General features: G+C 40.9%; 1 protein-coding gene across 2 annotated transcripts in view; it reads left to right on the plus strand.

Moving 5' to 3' along the window:
• UBE3D (ubiquitin protein ligase E3D) overlaps positions 1-19,920 on the plus strand; it is a 153,765-nt gene extending 133,845 nt beyond the window's left edge. For both annotated transcript variants that reach the window (XR_009543787.1, XM_060167560.1), the window contains one exon: positions 19,352-19,920. Coding sequence is in view for 1 of the 2 variants with exons in the window: in XM_060167560.1 (XP_060023543.1) it covers positions 19,352-19,372 (21 nt within the window). In the remaining variant the exon portion in view is untranslated. The remainder of the gene's footprint in view (positions 1-19,351) is intronic.
• The last annotated feature ends 675 nt before the right edge of the window (positions 19,921-20,595 follow it).

The raw sequence follows: 20,595 nt of genomic DNA on the forward strand, positions 1-20,595 counted from the left end.
TTAATTTTATTGGAGTAGAGTGGATTTACAATGTTGTATTAGTTTCTTCTGTACAGCAAAGTGAATCAGTTATACATATACATATATCCACTCTGTTTTAGATTCTTTTCTCATGTAGGTCATTACAGAGTATGGAGAAGGGTTCCCTGTGCTATACAGTAGGGCCTCATGGTCATTGTTAAGACCCAGACGGTGCCTCAGTGTTCAGAATCACACTTGGAACACTTTCACCTTGTCAGTGTCACCACCCGACTGAGTTTCTACATTTTAAATCACTGGATGATTGAGGTTGTCTTTAAGTTTGTGTTTTCATCATGCAGATGGTTATCACCCCATTCTAATTCTTGGATTCTTACGTTACCCCAACAAGCAACTTTTGTAGGAAGCAAAATCACCACGGAATCCCCAGGCCCCTACCTTCTGAGAGTTACCTCTTCACAGAGCTGGGAAGGGCAGTGAGGGTCTCTGCCCCTCGGTCTCAACCTTGAGGCTGTGAAGCAGTGCTGGGCAAAGCTGTAAGCAATGTTTTCTAAGCCAAGTCCCATTTCGGCCAGGGTGAGGCTTTGCCCAGTAGCATGGAAGTGTTAGAGTTGAAAATATCAAAATTCCCACTCTGTTTTTAGCTCCATCCTATTAAACATTTTTTTTTGACACCCTCATAGAAAAGAACTTAGCCTGGAATCTAGGTACATAACTCATTAATTCAATCATTTATTCATTTCAGCCAACAAATATTTATTGAAAGCCTCCCGCGTGCAAGACCCCATGGAGGGATAGACAGAAATTTAGATAAGACATTACTATCCCACATTGCAGGTTTGCCTTTTATGGGGTGGAGGGTGGGTGGATAAAAATGGTTTTTACTGGGAAAACGAACACCAAGTGTCAGCAAGAAGAGGCATGTGGTCCTCCCCCGTCTCCCTCCCCCCCCCACCCCCAGTGTCCCTGTGCATGGGCAAGGGCTGTTGAACATTCCATGGAGCTGTGTTGCATGCGAGGTTTGGCAATTAAAAATCACTGGGGCTTTGTCTCTTTTGTGAATCCCACCCTACGAAGTAGCTCCCTGGAATCAGCAGTTCAAGTATTGAATGGATGATGGTAAAGCTGGAGTATGTGAATATGTCAGAGATGGTGGCCAAAGTGTAAAGGTGCCTTTCTTGTCCACCACCTACCACGTCTAAAACTCTCTTTAGATGTGCGTCTAAAACACATCCAATTTCACTCCCCTGCTGGGCAGCAGATGTGCCCACAGGAACCAGGGCTCAGTGTGAGGTTGTCAGGTTTCCAAAAGAATTTAGCTAATGGGCTTCATTGCTCAGAGAGCTCGCCTCCTGGAGAATCAACGCGAAGGTTAGAGACAAGCACAGAACTTCAGGCTTCTGAGAGTGAGTGAGGGATACAGTCTTTGAGGGCGGTTTTTCCAACTTGGGAGTTCTCGTTCGCCCGGCCAGAAGTCGAAGCAGCTACTTCCTCCTGCATAAAGGGAAGGGAAGTAGACGTGCATGCTTGTGTTAAAAGTCAGTAAATTCAAACTTGAGGGAAAAGTTCTTGGTCTGGGAGAAGGCCAGAATGTTGAAGGAGCTCTGCAGCATCTCCACCAGAGGCATTTCTGAGTAATCTGTCTCTTGATTGGCTTAGGGCTGCCTCCAGACTTCAGTGTAAAATGTATTCTGGGTGCTACTGTAAGCAGTAGGGAATGAAACTCACTGGCACGAAGGCTAATTGTATACAGTTCAGACTCCCCCCCCGAGGGAAAAAATGTTTTTGAAATTCAGCTTTAGTAACCTGAGTCATGAGCTACTTGTTTTCTACAAACATCAGAGGTAACAGCACCCGTACCATAAACTAGTTTACGGCATAGCGTTTCCAGATCCATTTCTTTTTCCACTTAAGCACAACTTTTTACTTTGTACCAGAAATTTCCTGAGATTCAGGGAGAACCGTGGAAATCAGCTGGCAGCTTGTTACCGTGACCTGTGCGATGGCGGGAAGCCCTCACCCAGCTCCACGCCTGGCTCGCCCTGCGGCTGCGTCCTGTGACGTTCGTGAACTCAGAACCATGGGCGGGAAGAGCGTGGAGTCTGGGTTGGGTGATTAGATGCTGAGGCTGAAGGGCCAGGCGGGCTCCCTGCCCCCCACTGTTTTTATCACCCAGGGCTGTCTGTGCACAACCATATCAACATTTCCCTGAGGCCCAAATGTACTTCCTTCAGGAAGTTTTAAGTGGAGTAGCCCACGGGTGTGAGTTTTACCAGTGGGAGAGGGGAGATAGGAAGGGTGTGTTTGAAGGGAGAGTTGTGGAGAGGACTGCCCATACTCCGTCCATCTTTCCCCCGGTATAATTTTTTTGGACGTTTTTATATCAAGTTTTAATTTTTTTTCTCCCCCCTTTGGTGGTACGGGACGGCCAGATTGGGCTGGAGTTGGTCATTTCCCTTTCCCCAGGTCAGTTAGGCTCTAATAACGCCCAGCAGGTTAGATTCTGGTTAACTAGTTGTCCCCACCCCCCACTCGCCCCCCGAGGGCAAACCTTGTTAAGAGCGGAGGACTCTGGCATATTTCAAAATGGTTCCTTTTCCCCTCCCCTCTCTGGAAGCTCAAGGGGATTCTTCTCTCGTATTTACTGTGAGAACCTGGGTCGAGCCTCTGGAGGTAAATCTCACACAACTGTGGGACCCATCATGACTGGATCCCCTTGCAGTTTTTCACTCTCAGACCGGTGCACACTGAGCCTCCAGCGGTTTGTCAATTACAGCCCAGGTTTCCTACCCTGGCTGCGGCTCCCTCTAGTAAACCTCTCCTCCATAAGCCTTGCATCCCCGCCTTGTCCTGTCTCTCCAGTCTCGGTTTGCCCTGTGTCCTCCTCTCCCTTACGGATCCAAGAGCTGTTGATTTTTCAGTCTGTTCAGCTTTTTACTTGTTAGGATGGAATGGCAACTTCCAAGCTCCTTACATGCGGAACTGGAAGTTTGCCCAAGATTTTAAAATTTCAGTCAACATTAACTGAGCATGATTTCGATATTGAAATGTGTTTTTTGCGCAGTTGAACTCACAGAATTGAAATGTGAAATTTTTTTCCCCCAGTCTCATCCTTCACCTGTATTTTGGGGTGAGGAGAGAGGTTATTGAGCTCTTTTTTCTTTCTTTCTTTTGGTAATAATTAACATTCAATAGGATGTTGAGATTTTAGTTGTTCAGTTTGATGAGTTTTGACAACTGTATATACACTAGGTTTCTCAGCCTTGGCACCGTTGATATTTTGGAATAGATAATTCTTTCTTGTAGGGAGCTGTCTGTTAATCCGTGGCCTCTAGTCACTAAACGCCAGTAGCATCCCCTCCTGGGGGGTGACAATCAAAAGTGTCTCCGGGCATTGCCACATGTCGCCTGGGTAGCAAAACCACCCGTGGTTGAGAACCGCTGCTGTACATACACCCATGTAACTCCCATCCAGAAAGAAGATACAGATCATATCCATTCCTCCAGAAAGTTCCCTTCAGGCCTTTTTATTAATCCTCCCTCCCCCGAAACCAGTGTCTCTCATTTCTATCATCATAGATTCGTTTTGCCTATATTTGGACTTTGTATACATTAAATCGTATAGTGTATACTCTTTTTCTTGGTCTAGTCTCTTTTACTTAACATGATGTGTTTGCAGTGTATCCACATTATTGCATTTATCAGTGGCTCACTCTTCTTTTTATTGCACAGTAGTGGTCCATTGTATGAAAAAAACACAATTTGTTAATACATTCTGCTCTTGATGGATACCTGGGCTGTTTCTGATTGAGGGCTATTTTGATAAGGTTGCTGTGAACAGTCTGATAAAGGCTCTTTGTGGACATGTTTTCATTTCTCTCAGTAGATATCTAGGAGTGGAATTGCCGGGTTGTAGGGTAAACGTGCGTTTAACTTTTAAGAAACCGCCAGACGCTTCTGCAAAGTGGTTATGCCATTTTACACTCCCAGCAACTGCGTACGAGCATTGCTGTTGTTCCGTATCATCATCAACAGCGTCATCATTTGGTGCTGCCAGTGGTTTTTATTTTAGCTATTCTGGTGGGCATCTCATTATGATTTTTATTTGCATCTCCCTGGTGCTTTTTGGTTATTTACATTCTTTGGTGAAGTGTCTGTTGTAAGACATTTTATGGTTGATTTGGAGGAGTCCCCATTACACTCCCCCCAGACCCCACCGCCGATAATAGGTTCAGGTTTTACAGGAACCTGCTGCTGCTGCTGAGGGGCTGGGAAACATTTTGCCATCTGAATAATTTTGCTCTAAATTATCAAAATTACTGTGACGCGTGCCCTTCCATTTTTTCATTTTTTTTCTCTGTTCCAGACATACTGTGAGGGTTATAGGGTATTTTCCTTTAGTGAGGGCAGAAATACTCTTCCTAATTAGCCAGATAAGTTTACAAAACGACTTTTATTGTCTTTGGGACAGACTTCCAGTGCTCAGACTCCACGGAGTGACCATTTCCCCCCCCCCCTCATTCTTCCACAGCTTTGACAAACAAATTAACAGTAGGGACCTGTCCATGCAAGGCAGTGAGTCACCTTTATCATTCCATGCCCAAGGGACCTCCTTGATCAGCCTTTTTCTGGAAGCATTTTTCTTTTACTCATACAAGAAGGTCTTTACCTAGTTAAAAAAAAAAATTAAGTTCTCTATCTAGAAAGAATCCTTTTGCCATCTAAGTTCTGATAACAGAACTTAACTATTTCCTTTCAGTTCCAGTGGAAAAGGAAGGGACTCATGATCTTTCTTTGGTTTCAGTTTCTCTCTCTGTTGCTAAGGTGGTATTTTTCTAACCTGTCCTCCTTAGGTAACCAGACAAAAAGTTCATCTCTGAGTAGTTGAGGACCTGGTTTCTGAATAGGGTCTGAGTGCATTTTGAAAAGGGAACATGGTGGCCCCCAGAGGTGGGTAGCAGGTGTATATGTGTACACATGAGGTAATGTGTCCAAGGAACTTTTCGAAGCAGTAAGGCGCTCAAGTTCTTATCTCCAAATACCATTCCTCACTGAAGGACCTAGGCTTCTCCGGAGAATGGCTGATTCCATGTCTGAGATAAGATGAGGCTGAGTCCCATCCTACCAGAAAGCAAACCAACCAACCAACCCAACCAACAAATAAAAAACCAATATAAACTACTAAGATCATGTCCTCAGGACTTAGGCTCTGAGTTGAAGAGATTCTCGCTGACAAAGATGGGATGATGTGAGCATTAATACAAATAAAGACTGTAGTAGATTAAAGCGTATCAGATGTATTTTAAATCCATGAGTTTATAGTGACACTAAAAACACAAACAAAAAACACTCACCACATTCCAGTCTATGGAAAACCCGGCAGACAAAAGATCTGATTTCTTCAAAACATAAAAATCAAAGGGAGAAAAAAGAGAAGAGGAACTCATGATTTAAAAGAAACTTAAAAGACTTATGAATCCATTGTAACACTACTTAGACATGTTTCGATTCTGATTTGAACAAACACCAGCTGTTCAAAAATTTTATGAGCTAGTTGGGGAAACTTGATCACTGAATGGATATTTGATTATGTTAAGGAATTATTATTAATGTTTTAGATGTGGTCATGGCATTGTGGTTTTATTTTTATCCCGGTCCTTCTCTTTCAGAGACACACACTGAATTATATACAAAATAATAGGTCTGGGATTTGCTTCAAAAGAGTTCTGTGGCAGGGCTTTGGATGAAACAAAATGGCCATGAGTTGGTAATTATTGTTTCTGGGTAATATTTGTGATTTTATTATACTATTCTGTTGACTAGAGAATATGTTAATATTTGAAATCTTTTATAAGTTAAAAACAAACAAAAAACAGCCAAGTGCCCCGCAGATTGTTGGTGTCGTGGATTAACCGGCAGAAGTTTGAACAGGGAGAGGTGACTGCTGGGGGTGGTGGGACTTGAGTGAAGAGCCCTGTCTTTTTTTATTAATTGAAGTAAAATTGACTTACAAATATTATATTAGTTTCAGGCATACAACATAGTGATTCAATATTTTTTGTACATTACAGAGAGGTGCCCTGTCTTGATGGGTTTGTTCATAAGTTTGTCAAAATGAAAAGATAGTAACTCGCTGATGTAACCAGTCCCCAACATTTTTCTCTCCACATCTGCTTCATACTAATGTTATGAACCAAGGGTTCTCGAGAAAAGGAGTGAGATCGTGCACGCTTATCTCATGTGGGGTCTTGGTTGTCCCCAAACCCTTACTGAGGGACCCCCAACTGGGCCCACTCTCCTTTTCCATTCATTTCTCATACTTTAGAAAGATGACCTCAAAGAAAATTCGGGGGAATTTTTAAAAATACATTTTTTCTTTTCAAAGAAAATTTTTTTACCCCTAAACCAGTAGAAAATAGAGAACATTTTTCAAGTGTTTATAGGTCTTGTCTTTAAAAATACCAAATGGAATAGTTCTGAGAACACAGCAGACTCTGTGGAATACTTGGTTATGCTCACCACCTTTTAGCAATTTAGGTGAGTTAAAGACACCTGAAACAATATATGAGTTTCAGAATTTTCTCTACTTCCCATCAGAATGTAGTACATTATTTTCTCATGGCTTCCCAGTCCTTCCTCTCCTCACATCAAAATTGTTTCTGGGTCTCGTCTCAGAACCTCTCTAATCCTGAAAAAAATATTTCGCACTTTGTCGTAAAAGACCCGTAGATATTTGATGTTCATTTTGCAGCTCAGTGAGTCATGATGTTCAGACCCCATTTAGGTAGGGGGAGGGAGGCTTTTGGCTGAATAAGCTTTCCTCATCATCCGTGTGGGGAAGAGAGGACCTCCTTGGGGCCAGTCACAGACATCACAGTATCTCCTACCATCCTTGACCCACCAGAAGAAGAGAGAAGCCCCGTCTTACAGATGAAGAAACTCAGGCACCGAGGTTGGGTAACCTGTGTTGCCTCTGGAAATGACATACAGTCTTTCTCCTAAAGCCAGGAAGCCTCTTTCAGCTGTAAATTGTACCAGCTGTTACTTGATTGAAGTATGCTGAAGTATGCAAGTTCTAAAGTCAATCTGTGATGCCATCTCGTAGAACGTGCATTTCTGTGGAAAGCTGGCATGGTGAACTCATGGTGAACTCTGAAGGCCAGCATTTGAAGGCAATTAGCTGATTTTAAAGGTTACTGGTATTTCCCAACAAAATATAGTTGAGCATTCGTCATCTCCAAGTATTCAATGCCCCAGAAGCCAGAAAAGTCCAGTCCACATTGTAATACACTAATGATGAGTGGTTATAAGTTGTGTTTAGATCCATCCATTCACTCCCGCTGCTTTACAGAGTGCCTCGATGAATAATCAGTCAGACTCTTCTTTCTAGATAATGTTATAAGTTGGATATATTGGGGAGAAGCCTAATTATTGGTAAATTCAGCCAGATAGTTTCATGTATTAAACACCCATGGCTTAGTCAATAATCCTGGGTTCAGAACTGAATTTCCATGGAATGAATTATATCTCTAACCAAGGATGTGCTGGTTTGAACCACTTGGAGTGCTTTCCGTTACACACACCCTCTCTACACAATCCTGTCAGTGGCCTCTGGGCTCAGAGTTATTTTTCTAGTAGCTGGTGATATTTTACTCTAAGCCATCTACATTCTTCCGTGTGCAGACATTATAGGTTTGCAGTTTTTTCTTCAGACGTAATGTGTGCAATGTCAGTCCCTGTCCCTGGTAGGTACTATTGTCATAGGATAGTATAAGCGAGAGAAAGCCTTATGTAAGCCTTGGAGGTTTTTTATACACAATCAGCCAATTGTGCTTCTTCCTTTAAAAATAATTAAAGAAGCATGAATTTATTCATGAACAGCAGAGGAGAATTTATTCATGAACAGCATCTGTAGCAATATTTAAAATACATAAAACATTAACATCTAGTTATAATAATAATAATCGTCTCTTTCAGTTTTTGAGGGTCTTGTCCATTCCAGGGCCTGCCAGGCCATTGATGTCCTTTGTCACTAGTCCCCACGGCCACCGGTGGGCAGAACTGGAGGGAGAAGAGGCTCTCAGCTTGGAGGAGTCAGGGAAGGGATTCAGTCTCATCTTTCCCTTGGTCTGAATCTTTGCTCTCTGTACAGAGTACCACCTTCTCACACCAATCTGTCTTTACTTCTCAGCTTCATGTACTCTGTCTCCAGCTTTCCACATCAGTTAGACTTCACCAGTCTGCACTCTCCTCGTGTCTACCTGATTTCCTCTGGCTTCTTGTGGAGCTTAGAATGGCAGGTGTAAAACTTACCACTTTGAACCCTGGGAGCCCTTGATGAGTATGTGCCCTTTTCTGTTCCCATACACTGAGTTGTTCTTAACTTGGAGACGCTCCACCAACAGTTCTATATACAAGAGCCCCTCTTTACTTTCCAAGCAAAAAGGAAAAAAAAAAAATCACAAAGCGTTATCCTCTTCATTGTGCTCCCTTCCGCACACATTTACCATTGTTTCATTTTGTAGTTATGACATCCTCATGCTCCTCCTTTAAAATAAATAAATTACAGTTTTATGAGCCCTATTTCCAGCAACTCCAAATAACAGGCTTAAGAAATAAATGGTATTTATTTAAAAATGGATATATTAGCATGCTTTCCTTTTTAAAGATTCATGTATCTTTAATATTATATTTTCAAAGTAATGTCTAAGGAGTAAGTGGCTAAAGAAAATAAGCATCTGGTTCCAATGTGATCCATTTCTCACTAGGCCTTAACTGTTGTTTGATTATTCCAAGTCATAATCTTTTCTACTGAACTGACTAAACTATGCCAACGTAACTTATCCTGCTTGCTAAACTTACAGACAAAAATTCCTTTCTGAGGTTTCAGGCTGGTTTCTCATTTATCCTGCAGGCTCTCCTCACTTGCCGGAAGCTTTCTCTTCGAATCAAGGAATTATTTTCTCTTTACAGGAAGGGCTTGAATTTGCTCTTCTATCTTTTTCTTTCTCCTCCTTACATCTAACCGTAAAGAAGTAATCTGCTTTCTGCTTAACAAATAAGAGCGACTGCATCATTTCAACTGCTACTAAATCTGTTTTAAAATTGGAATATAATGGATTCTTTCTTCAACTAAAGTTACTTGCAATTATCTCTCACCATAATTAGATGGAAGGGAGCTTTGATGATGGAATGAATACTAGGCTCAGAAACAAAGACCCGACTGCACACTCAGCCTTGTTACTAGCTTATAGCAGTGAGCAGAAGTTACTCAGCTTCTCTGAACCTCAGTTCCTCATTTATAATCCAGAGACAATTAAATTAGATATTTAATTCAAGTGGATTTTATAAAGATTTAATGGGATGCTGCCTGGCACTTAATTTCTTCACTGCATAGAAAACATATTAACATTTACTAAAGGGCTTATACAAACTATTAAAAACATTAAGCCCCCTGTTGGTAGGTTAAAAAAAAGGATGTGAATTCACGATTAACCAAGTTACAAGAAACAAACGTTTGGGAGAATGTTTATTAAACAAACGTTTGGGAGAATGTTATTAAACAAACATTTGGGAGAATGTTTAAACTCATAGCAATTAAATAAATTCAAAAAGCATGAGATGTCATTTCCTTTTATTAAATTAGTACTAATTTTTAAAAAAAAAGATAGGATGCTGGTGGCATTACCAGTTGGTACAGCTCATTGGAAAAAATATGTATCAAATTAGATTAATACTCATACATTTCAATCTAATAATCCCATTTCTGGGACTCTATCCTAAGGGAATATTCTAAAAATTGAAAAAAATTATAAACATGATAGTAACTACTTCATTATTACTTTTTTTTTTTTTTTTTTGGCAGTACGTGGGCCTCTCAGTGTTGTGGCCTCTCCCGTTGCGGAGCACAGGCTCTGGACGCGCAGGCTCAGCGGCCATGGCTCACGGGCCCAGCTGCTCCGCGGCATGTGGGATCTTCCCGGACCGGGGCACGAACCCGTGTCCCCTGCATCGGCAGGCGGACTCCCAACCACTGTGCCACCAGGGAAGCCCCATTATTACTTTTGATATTAACAAACCTGGGAACAACTTAAATTTGTAATAGATTGTTATGATGGACTGTTTTGCAGCTATTAAAATAAGAATAAAGACTTACTGAGCAGCACCTAAAAATGTTTATTATGATATAAAAAATATGCACATGTGATAATCAATATGAGAAAAATGCATCTTAAAACCATATGGAAATAGACCCACATAGTAATAATATTAGAGTCTTTGGGAAACAGGAAAAAAATAATGCACTTAATTTCTTCACTGCATAAAAAACATATTAACATTTACTAAAGGGCTTATACAAACTATTAAAAAATTAAGTCTCCGTTGGTAGGTTAAAAAAAAAGGACGTGAATTCACAGTTAACCAAATTACAAGACACAAACAGACGCTCTCTGTTTTCCTCTTTCTCCAAATCTTTTGTAAGATACTGTTAATTTTAAGATTAAAATTAGAGTTATAATCTAATGTATTCAGTCTGAAAAAAATATTTGTCCAGTGCTCTTATGTGTCTGGGAAATTTCTTATAGCAATTCTGGGTTTTAAAAATGCCAGAATTTTTTCTTGTTATTTACTCCAGGGCAATTAAAAAAAACAAAAAATTGTGCTTAGTGGACTATTTAGAATAAGTACTTCATATACAAGCTAAGATTTCAGGTGCTGTTATGTGTAACCTAAGCATTTTATGCCAGACTGTCAGCCCAACCCGTGTTAAATATAACGGTGTTGTGTCTCACTGTAGCCGTCTGCTTCGGGACTCATTCCAAAATTAACTTACCGGCTTACTCAGGTCATTCCACTGAGGAAAATGGAATCACAGTGATATATTAACCATAACATCAGTGTGAACAAGACTTTGAATAATGCGTCTCAGAGCGACACTCTAGGTAACTGGCTTGGAGTAAGCTAGACAAGGTCATTTGCAAAGTATTGTGGCATTATTTTAGTCGAAATTTTTAGTGAAAGAATGATAGAGTCACTCGTAGCTGTAAGAAAGAGTTTGAAAGATCACTTGCACACGTTGCCCAGTTTCCCCCAGTGGTAACATTTTACAGAACTATGGTACTGGGGTATTGACATGGTGCAGTCCTCCCGTCTTACTCAGATTTCCCTGGTTGTATGTGTACTCCTTTGCGTATGTGTGTGCAAGTGTATGACGTTCTGTGTAATTGTATACCTGGGTCTGTTTGTGCATCCACCACAGTCAAGACACTGATCAGTTCCGTTGGCACCAGGATCCCTCCTGTTGTCCTTGTATAATCACACCCTCCCTCCTCTCACCATCCCCAGCCCCTGGTAACCACTACCTTGTCGTCTGTTTGTGAAATTTTGTCATTTCAAAAATGTTGTATAAATGGAACTTTACAGTACATAACCTTTTGAGCCTAGCGTAACTCCCTGGTGAATCTTCCAAGTTGTTGCATGTATCAACAATTCGCTGCTTGTTAGTGTGGAATAGGTATCCACAGTGTGGATGTACCACCCTTAAGCATTCATCTGGGCTGATTCCAGGTTTTGGCTCTTAAAATGATGCTGCCATGAACATTCATGTACAGCTGTTTGTGTGAACATAAAGTTTTCATTTCTCTGGGATAAAGGTCCAAGACTGCAGTTGCTGGGTCATACAGTAATTATGTACATGTTTAGTTTTTAAAGACTGCCAAACTGTTTTCTAGAATGTCTATCCTGTTTTATAGGCATACTCCAAGCAATGTATGGGAGATTTCTTCTTTACCAGCTTATTCTGAAGTCAAATTTGTGACAATTTTCTTTACCTGAACCAAATAAGTTTGCTAAACATGCCCATGTTAAGTAGATTTAGAAAAGAAAACTATATCAGGGCATATCAGAAGCTCTTCCCTCTCACCCCACCTCCCCAAAAAAAAACACCATTCTCTCAACTCTCACTAGACTAGCTTTACACAGTGGGTCAGTTTGAGAAATTTGGCCCCTTCAGTCTCTAGATAGCTAACAAAAAGGACTCAGTCCTCCTTTTGTAGATGTTGGGCCCGATCTATATCAATATCAAGATACTGGTCTAGACGTAATTTGTTTCTTTCTCCCTTGTTTTGACAATCTTGTTGTCTTCTAGAAAAAAAAATGTTTTTTTTTTAAAGGACTCTTGGATACCCTAGACCAGCGTCTTCATTTTGCAGTGGCCAGAAATGAAGGCACTGGATTAGGAGTTAGAAGAACTGTGTTTGAGTCGTTCCTCTAATTAGCTGTGCCACTGTAAATACATCAGTTACCTTCTCTAAGTTCGTTCAGCTGGGTAAATGCTCTCCAACTCTAGCGCTTATCAGAATCACCTGGAGGACCTATAGGATACCAGTTGCTGGGCCCCGCCCCTGGAGTTTCTGGTTGAGCAGGTCTAGAATGTAGCGTGAGGATTTGAGTTCCCAGGGGATGCCATTAAGTCTCGTCCAATGGAATAGAGCTTACTTTATTTTGTATTTGCCCTAGTGTCTGGGTCTCAACATATGTTTGAACGAACAAAGGAATTATAATGCATGGCATATTTGCCCATTTACAAGACACTTTATGTCAGGTAATAATAAATGCTGTTTAAATGAATGAATGGAAGTGAAAAAAGAGCGAATCTTCATTCTTAACAGCCTTTGACAAAGACCTCAGGGACAATATTATTAGTAAACACTGGGTAATAGTTCCATTGTTTGCATGTGTACCTAGTTGTCTCTATAATATCTTCATCATTAGGTTAAAAATTTAAGTTTCTTGAAAGAAACAAATGACTCTGGTTATTTGGTTAAATGTATTGCTTTTTATAGTTTCTCAGAATTCCTAGTATTAAGGACTGTTGAATACATATTATTGACTGCCTGAATTGACTAAAATAAATGTTAGATTTGCCTGTATTTAAAAAAAAAAAAAAGTCTGGTCCAGAGATGACATCTTGAGTACCCAGGCCAGATTATGCCAAAGTCCTCTGGGCCCAACAGTTAGTAACATCCCCTCACTTATCCACACACACCCCCAACGCCCCCAAAAAACCCCTCAAGTTTGCTTTCTGGTGGAATAAGTTGTGCATTTATCCTTTTTTATTTTTTTAAGTGACCCAGATATATAGCAGAATATAATACAGTCATTAAAAATGTCATAGAAGAATATTCACTGTCATGGGAAGATTACCACAATATATCATTAAGTTAAAAAGAAGCTACATATTACAAAACAGCATATGCAGAAATGTCCAGTTATACATAGAAAGTAAATCTAAAAAGATACATCCAAAACGCTTAATAGTAGTTACTCTGAATAATGAAGTTGCAAAAATTTTATTTTCCTCTTTCTGTGCGTTTCTCATTTCGTCTGTACCTAATATATTTATAGATCAGTTATGAAAACGAAAAGTTACAATGAGCAATACAAGTCTTGATTTCTCTAAGTTTTAATCTTTACAGTTAAGAACTTGTTGAATACCAACCAACACAAATAAGGCTCTTCAGGTATGAGATAAAATTGTCCAGGAGGGTTTACAGAGGCAGCTACGACCTTCCTTAGCCCTTTCCCGAAAAAGTGTGGGAGCTCACTTTGTGCCGTTCTCCTTACTTGACAGAATTCTGCACTTAGGCGCCTGAGTAGTCCCGGCCCCAGGAGCACTCGTTACAGCATCTCATCACTGCCTGCGTGATGTTTCCACAGAGCTTTTCCACTGTTCAGTAGTGGGATCCACAGCCACAGCCTCCCAAGCTAGTCCCTCCTCCCTCCTTGACAGCGGGTTGGAAAGTGTTTTACACGGATGAGGCTAGTCTCTCCTTTGGTTGTGTCTCTGTTAGAAAAATTAATATATACAGCTAAAATAGGAATTTTAAAATATCACTGAGATAAACCTATTTAGATGCCAGAAACCAGCTCTCTGCTATGGAAAGCTCTTTTGTCCCCCACGTGGGTTCGTGTCCCCTCCTGGAATTTCTAACTGTACGCTGTCCCAAGTACATTGTCTTCTTCAACACCCATGCTTCTCAACATTACGATAGATCAGCATGAGCATGACTTCCTTGAAATATTATTTGTTGAAATGGTTTTGCTACTAAAAATGTCAATGAATTGATACTGTAGGAAAACACTCCATTTCTGGACTCTAGTGACTCCGTTTCTGAATAAACTTGTTTGATCAGAGGCATGTTGCCGGTAGGGCAGTGCAGTGGTGATTTTCATAACACCACTCCTGTCCAGAGCTGCAGTGGTACGACTGCCTTTCTGCCACGTTCCCTCGTGTACGTTCCCATAGGAATGAGAAACTAAAAGGACTTTCTGATTTATGAGTGACAGTGTATTTATTGTGGTGGTACTGTTTAACGTTATACATTTTAACACCCACCCGTATTGGCATCATAGAATTTCCTTTAACAAATGTGTTTTGTGCTTGAGAAAATATATTTTTATGTAACACCTAAAGACTGTTGCCATATAATGTTTGCACCATGGGCTTGCTATCATTAGCGAGGTTGGTGGGTTTGCCTTATATAACCAGGAGCTTCGGCAACTGCATCAGAAGGGCTTGTTCACCACAGTGCTGTTGTAATAGCACCGTCCAACACCAGCAATGCTTCCACAACCCCATTACTCTGAAAGAGGTGCTGAGAAGCTTACATCCAGAACTTTCTTGCTTTGTTGAAGAATAGGCTCAGGACCCAGGAATTGCTGCTTTTGTCCATGTGTCCAGCCCCATCTGGAGAGGAAGAGGCATCGGTCGTCTTTACCCCACTCACATCTATGTCTTCTGGTACTTCACACGCCGCCCTCCGCTAGAAAGCATAGCTGTGCTTTGCTTCACTGGTTCCCGCTAGATGAAAATCACAAGCTTTTGATTGACCTGTAAATTATCCTAGTGCATCCATGGCCTAAATAAAATACAAGGTAAGGGTTTAAATCCCTTTAAAGACACTGATCCTATTTGTTTTTTTTCCCACTTTCTAAAGGCTTTTACAGAATTTGAGTTGGAAGGCCGCGCTGGTGTTTCCTTGGTCTAGTATTTCTGTCCACATATAAGTGTGTGGACAGTGTCCACATAGGCATTGTCATTTTAGTGGGATAAGATCTTCTTCCTCATTGTATTGCTTCTCCCATCTTTGGTCCTTTGTTCCATCCTTCCTGTTTGCTAGTAGTTCCTTTAGCAAAGCCAGCATCTTTTAGTGGGAACAAAGTATATCCCACTCAGTGCCATGCCAGGTTTTATTGTCTCTCCTTGCCAACACACTATTCATAATTAGAGTAATAACTGCCTTGTTCGGGCTACTGCTTCAGAAATCGCACTTCCTTTCATAACCCAAGAATGATCCTTTTTCTGCCAGCAGGCATTAGGCGTCCGTCTTAGACTTATTCCAACCTATTAGAATCATCTCATGACTTGACTCTCCCCAACTCGCATGTTAGTGCCACGAGGGAATGCCTTCTCACTGTGGTCTGTGACTGGACAGTCACAGGCACATAGATGGTACTTAATCATCAAATGAATTGAGTGAATGAAGACAGCCTGCCAGCCCAGAGAGAGGACAATCTTATACTATTTATTCAGCACAAAGAGTGGAGTCCAGGTGTCACCAGCACAGGCCTGATTGATGCTGAATTAGTGAGTTAGTAAATGGTTTGTACCCCATTGTGATTTAAGACTCGAAACAAATAATATGCTTGAAAAGGTCATTTTCTTTTATTATTTTTATATTTACATTGTATATTTTATTTTGTAAATGAAGTTTGAGCCTAGAAACTGGATTTTGTAATATAAAGTATAAACTTTTTTCCCATGCCATAACATTTATTCCAGACATAACTTTGAACAGGAGCCGTACCTAGACAAAAATACATATTTAAGGAATAGTTTTAAATATTTATTTTTTTAAGTCTACAGTACCCTTTAAAAGGAACATTTGTGTATGGCTATGCTACTTATTCTAAAGAGACTTTTCTAAAGCTCAAAATTATTATGAAACTCACAGTTTCCAGTATTGTACAGTTTTATCTGTCTTGTTTAGTGCACCTCAAAGCATTTATGTAGGATTTTTTTTTAATGTTAATTTTATCTTGTGCAGTCTGCCTTGACAGCATGTCTTTTTATTGATTGAAATTCCAGCTCTATGTTGAGAAATAGAATTTCATAGTATAATTTTGTTAACTAAGATAACGAGAACATTCAAAAGTGTTTAACATATTTGCGCAATTGTACAGAAGCATTATAAACTGAACATTTGGTCAGCCGTTACAGCAGCCTGGCCCTGTTTATGGTAGTTTAAGAAGATTGTTTTTAGATGGTGACTCAAAGCAGAGGCATTATTTTTAGACATTTTCATTCTCTCTCCCCTTTTCCTTTCCCAAGTGTCCAAATCCGGGAGGAGAGAACAGGGAGAGTCAAATGTTACAGCCAACTCCAGAGCCCTGTCTTCCCTGGTTTCTAATAATTATTTATACTTCTGTAACTATATATTCCAGGAATGTAACAACGGAGCCTGAAGCTGTAGCTGTACTCATAGACTCTGCAAAGCTTTAAAACTTCTTACTTTGGGGAATAAAACTAAAAAGATGAAATACAGAGATTCTTCTCAGTGTAGTAGAACAAAATAAAATTATCCTGTCTTAAAATAAATGGCAGTTAGGGAAAGCAATTTTTCCTGTCATGGACAAAAGCTAGGGAACACAAAATCAACATCTGAAATATGTCAACTCACAGTGTTTTAAATAAAAAGAAGCTAAAACGCATCGTACAATACCTGTTCCCAAGGATGATTGCAGTTTCTTGTTATTAAGTCCTGCAAAACACATGGTGTCCTTGGCAGGCGGCACTATAAAAAAGAACGATGGAAAAAAGAAAAGACGTATTAGGTCAACTTAAATTTCTTTTCTTTTTTGCTGGGGACTCCATTTTGCATTATTTGTTTTAATGAGCTCAGCCTCATGTAGTTTTCTCCATCCTGTGTCCATATTCACAGGCATACCAAAGAAAATAAATCTTTCATATTTGAGACAATAATGAGGATTAAAAGTCCCCCAACCTGTGCAGTTTTATCTTGATCATCTATCTGTAAACTTACCAGGGGAAAAAGCATGGATTAGAAATCAAAATTTCTTCCTCAAACCACCATTGCCACTTACTAGCTTTGCATCCTGAGCGAGCCACTTAGTTTTTCTGAGCTTCTGTTTCTTCATTTGTAAAACAAAGTTTCGAATGCCTGCGTTACCTAAATCACCAGACTGTGCTGAGGATGAAAAGAGTTAAAATAGGAAAGTGTTTTACAGGTTTCAGGTAGATCCTGTTATAATTCCCATTTTGCAGACAAGGAAAGGCTGAGAGAGGTTAACAAGCTTGTCGAAGGTCACAGAGAGATCTAATTCTAAATTTCAGCATTTTCAAGCACTGGCAGTGTTGATGTTTTGAGACTGAGAGTTCTTTCTTATGGGGAGCTGTCCTGCACATAACTGGATGTTTAGCAGCATCCCTACCTCTCTACCCACTAGATGCCATTAGCATCCCCCAAGTTGTGCCAACCAAAAATATCTCCAGGGACTCCCCTGGTGGTCCAGTGGTTGGGACTCTGGGCTTCCACTTCAGGGGGCTTGGGTTTGATCCCTGGTCTGGGAACTAAGATCCCACATGCTGTGACAAAAAAAAAAAAAAATCTCCAGACGCTACCAAATGACCCCTGGTGGGCGAAATTGTCCCAAGGAGAGAACCACTGGTCTGTATGGTTCCAGAGCTAAAGTTCTTAACCATTTTTAGGATGACATTTATCATCATCAGTTATTCTAAGTAGTTCCTGGTTGGAATACTCCATGACACAGCAGTTTTCAGAATTCAAAAAGAGATAACTGGGTTTTATTCATCATCTTTGTGTCTCTGAGTATCAGCAGTGGTATTGGCATCTTGGGAATCTCCCTGTAAACTGTTCTTGAAGAAGCAGAATGTCCCCACGGGGATGCTAACCACCATGAGCGAGAAGTCAGACTCAGTGACCCCCGAAGTCCCCTTCCCTGGGATTCTGTGATCATTCCCTAAAGGGCCCAGCTGGTCTGTCTTCAACAGCCCCTTCTCATCAGAATATTCATGGGCTCCTAATGTCTGTCATCTGAGAGGCCAGGGAGGGAAACACAAGTATTTTCATAAGCATTCTCTGATTTACTCTTCACAATAAGCCCTTGAGGTTTGCATCCGTTGTCCATAAGAAGGGGTGAGCTCACATCCTTCTACTCTCCTATCTTGTCCCCTCCGCATTCCATGTTTATATTTTGTTTAGGAATCTTAACCTCTCTTCTGTGCCTGCTCCTTCAACTTTGTTCTCATTGCAGAACTTGATGTAAAAACTCAGCGGGAAGTTGATATGGAAACTCAGCAGGGGCCTTTCTCACCAGCACTGTATGAAGAGTAGCATCCTTCTGAATTACTCAACATAAAGCAGATGGCTTTTGCCCTGCACGACTCTTCACTTTTCCTATCCCCTTAACAGGGATCATTAAATACATACCTCCTTCAACTGCGTTTGGGGACTTAAGTACCAAATGTCCAAGAGTAGAATGTTTTGCTTCTGCTGCTTACTCTTTCCCCCCAAAAAAGGCCTGGGATGAGCTTTCTAACTGCCCCGTGTTTCTCCATCTTTATCTCTAACCTACATTCCACTCTCTTTCTGGTGCTGGCAACTTCCCAATTTATTATCACCCCTGAACCCTGAGCTAGAATTTTCTGAGTGTTTATGATTGACTTTATTATGTTTGTTTCTCCTTTAGCTAAAACTCTTGAGAAATTCGATGCATTCGATCTGGACCTTATTAAATATAGTCTGAAAATATTTTGTACCTAAGCCTGTATGAATTAAAATGTTTTAAAACAACCGAGTTTTAAGATAAATTGCTGCTGGCAGGCCCAATAAATATGATGCAATTAAAAGCATTGGCATGACCCGAAGAGAGACTGGTATAATTACCGATCGTAATGAGAAACTGGAATTGCCCAGGAGTCTTCGGGATTTGGAATAATGCTCATGGAAGACCCAAAGCAGCCGTTTGAACCAATGGGAAAGAGAACTGGGTTACTTCACGGCAATACAACTTGAGTGTCAATTTAAACTCCTTTTTTTCCTTTAAAATGCATGTGAATTATTTTAACTACTGTATGGTTCATTAAAAAAGGACTAAATCTGCTCCTGCTGTGAAATGGCAACGTCTGGCCCGACTAAGAGTCGTTTTTCTTTGTAGACCTGTGAGCATCCTTTACCGAGCAGACTTACCTGATTCAGGTTTGATGTGTACTCAGCCATTTCATCACATTCTATAAGGAAAGCACTGTGGGTTTTTCTTCCTTTTCCAGGTGGCCTTTTTGAAGATGTGACTGCGGGAGCTGACACATTCCTCTCCACAGCACGGGGCGCACCGGCAGCCAGCCATCGGCCCAGTGGGCAACAATTACAGAGACAAGAACCCAACTACAGAATGAGAACAGGGCATCACAGTTCTGAGTTTACCTGCCTGCATATATTCTCTAAGAGAAGAGTTAACTTGAAACCTTTGAAAAACCAAGGCTGTGAAGAAAGTCATAGTAGCAGGTTGAGAGATAAGTATAGAATTTACGTCTCTATTTCCCACCGAGAGGAGTATTCAGATATGTGCTGTGTCAGCACCACCTGGAGAGAGAGAGCTGGTGGAGACCCATCTGTCCTGTGCGGAATGCGGCAAGGGGCTTCACTGGTGGAATTGAATGCTAGCTGCTGCAAATCTGAGGACATACGCTTTCAGAGAACTTCGCAGGCTCGTATAAAAACATTGTTTTAAAAGAAAATATGGAATTTTGTATACCTTATTCAGAGGAGATGCTCAGTAAATAAATGTTTGTTGAATGCATGATTATCAAATTAAAGGGTTTCCCGTTTATGCAAACCTGTGCGTGTTCCTTTTGTTCTTTATTTCCTTTACCAAATACTGCTTCAGATCAATAAATACACCTCACTGACATCCTGTTACAGAGTTGTCTGAGCCCTTGGGTGCCAGAGCCGGTGGTGAGGAAACCACTGAATGAGAATGACAGAGCTGGAGGGGGTCCTTCAGGGCATAGGCCTCGCCCCTCATTTTACAGAGAAGGTTTCAGACTTGTTGGTAATCATACAGTAGGAGCAACTCAGCGACTGGAGCCAAGCAGATCCTCCCTGCCCACTCCTCAAGGGAGGACAGTCTCTGGATTTGCAGCTATATCTGCTTCTCATCAAGCCTGTTTGTTACCAAACTCAGGTTCAGCTGCTCGCCGCTTGAAAGCCAATACTCCAGAGACGAGTGTTGGTTGGAACGGAAAAGCTGCTTTATTCAGGAGGCCAGCAACCTGGGGAGATGGCGGACTTGTGGCTAAAAACGAACTCCAAAGATTCTGCTCAACCACGGAAGTTTTTAAAGGGAGAATCATTTGGGGAGGGGGTCTGAGTCTTCATTTTCTTCTAGAGTGTGCAGACTTTCTTCTGATTGGCTGTTGGTGAGGTAACAGGGCAGTGCTCCAAGAATCTTGCACTCAACCTGAAGTTACCATCCTCCACTTGGATGGGGGGGTCTTAGTTCCTGCAGAAGATA

Source organism: Lagenorhynchus albirostris, chromosome 12, assembly GCF_949774975.1.
Source record: "Lagenorhynchus albirostris chromosome 12, mLagAlb1.1, whole genome shotgun sequence".
Taxonomy (NCBI): Eukaryota; Metazoa; Chordata; class Mammalia; order Artiodactyla; family Delphinidae; genus Lagenorhynchus; species Lagenorhynchus albirostris.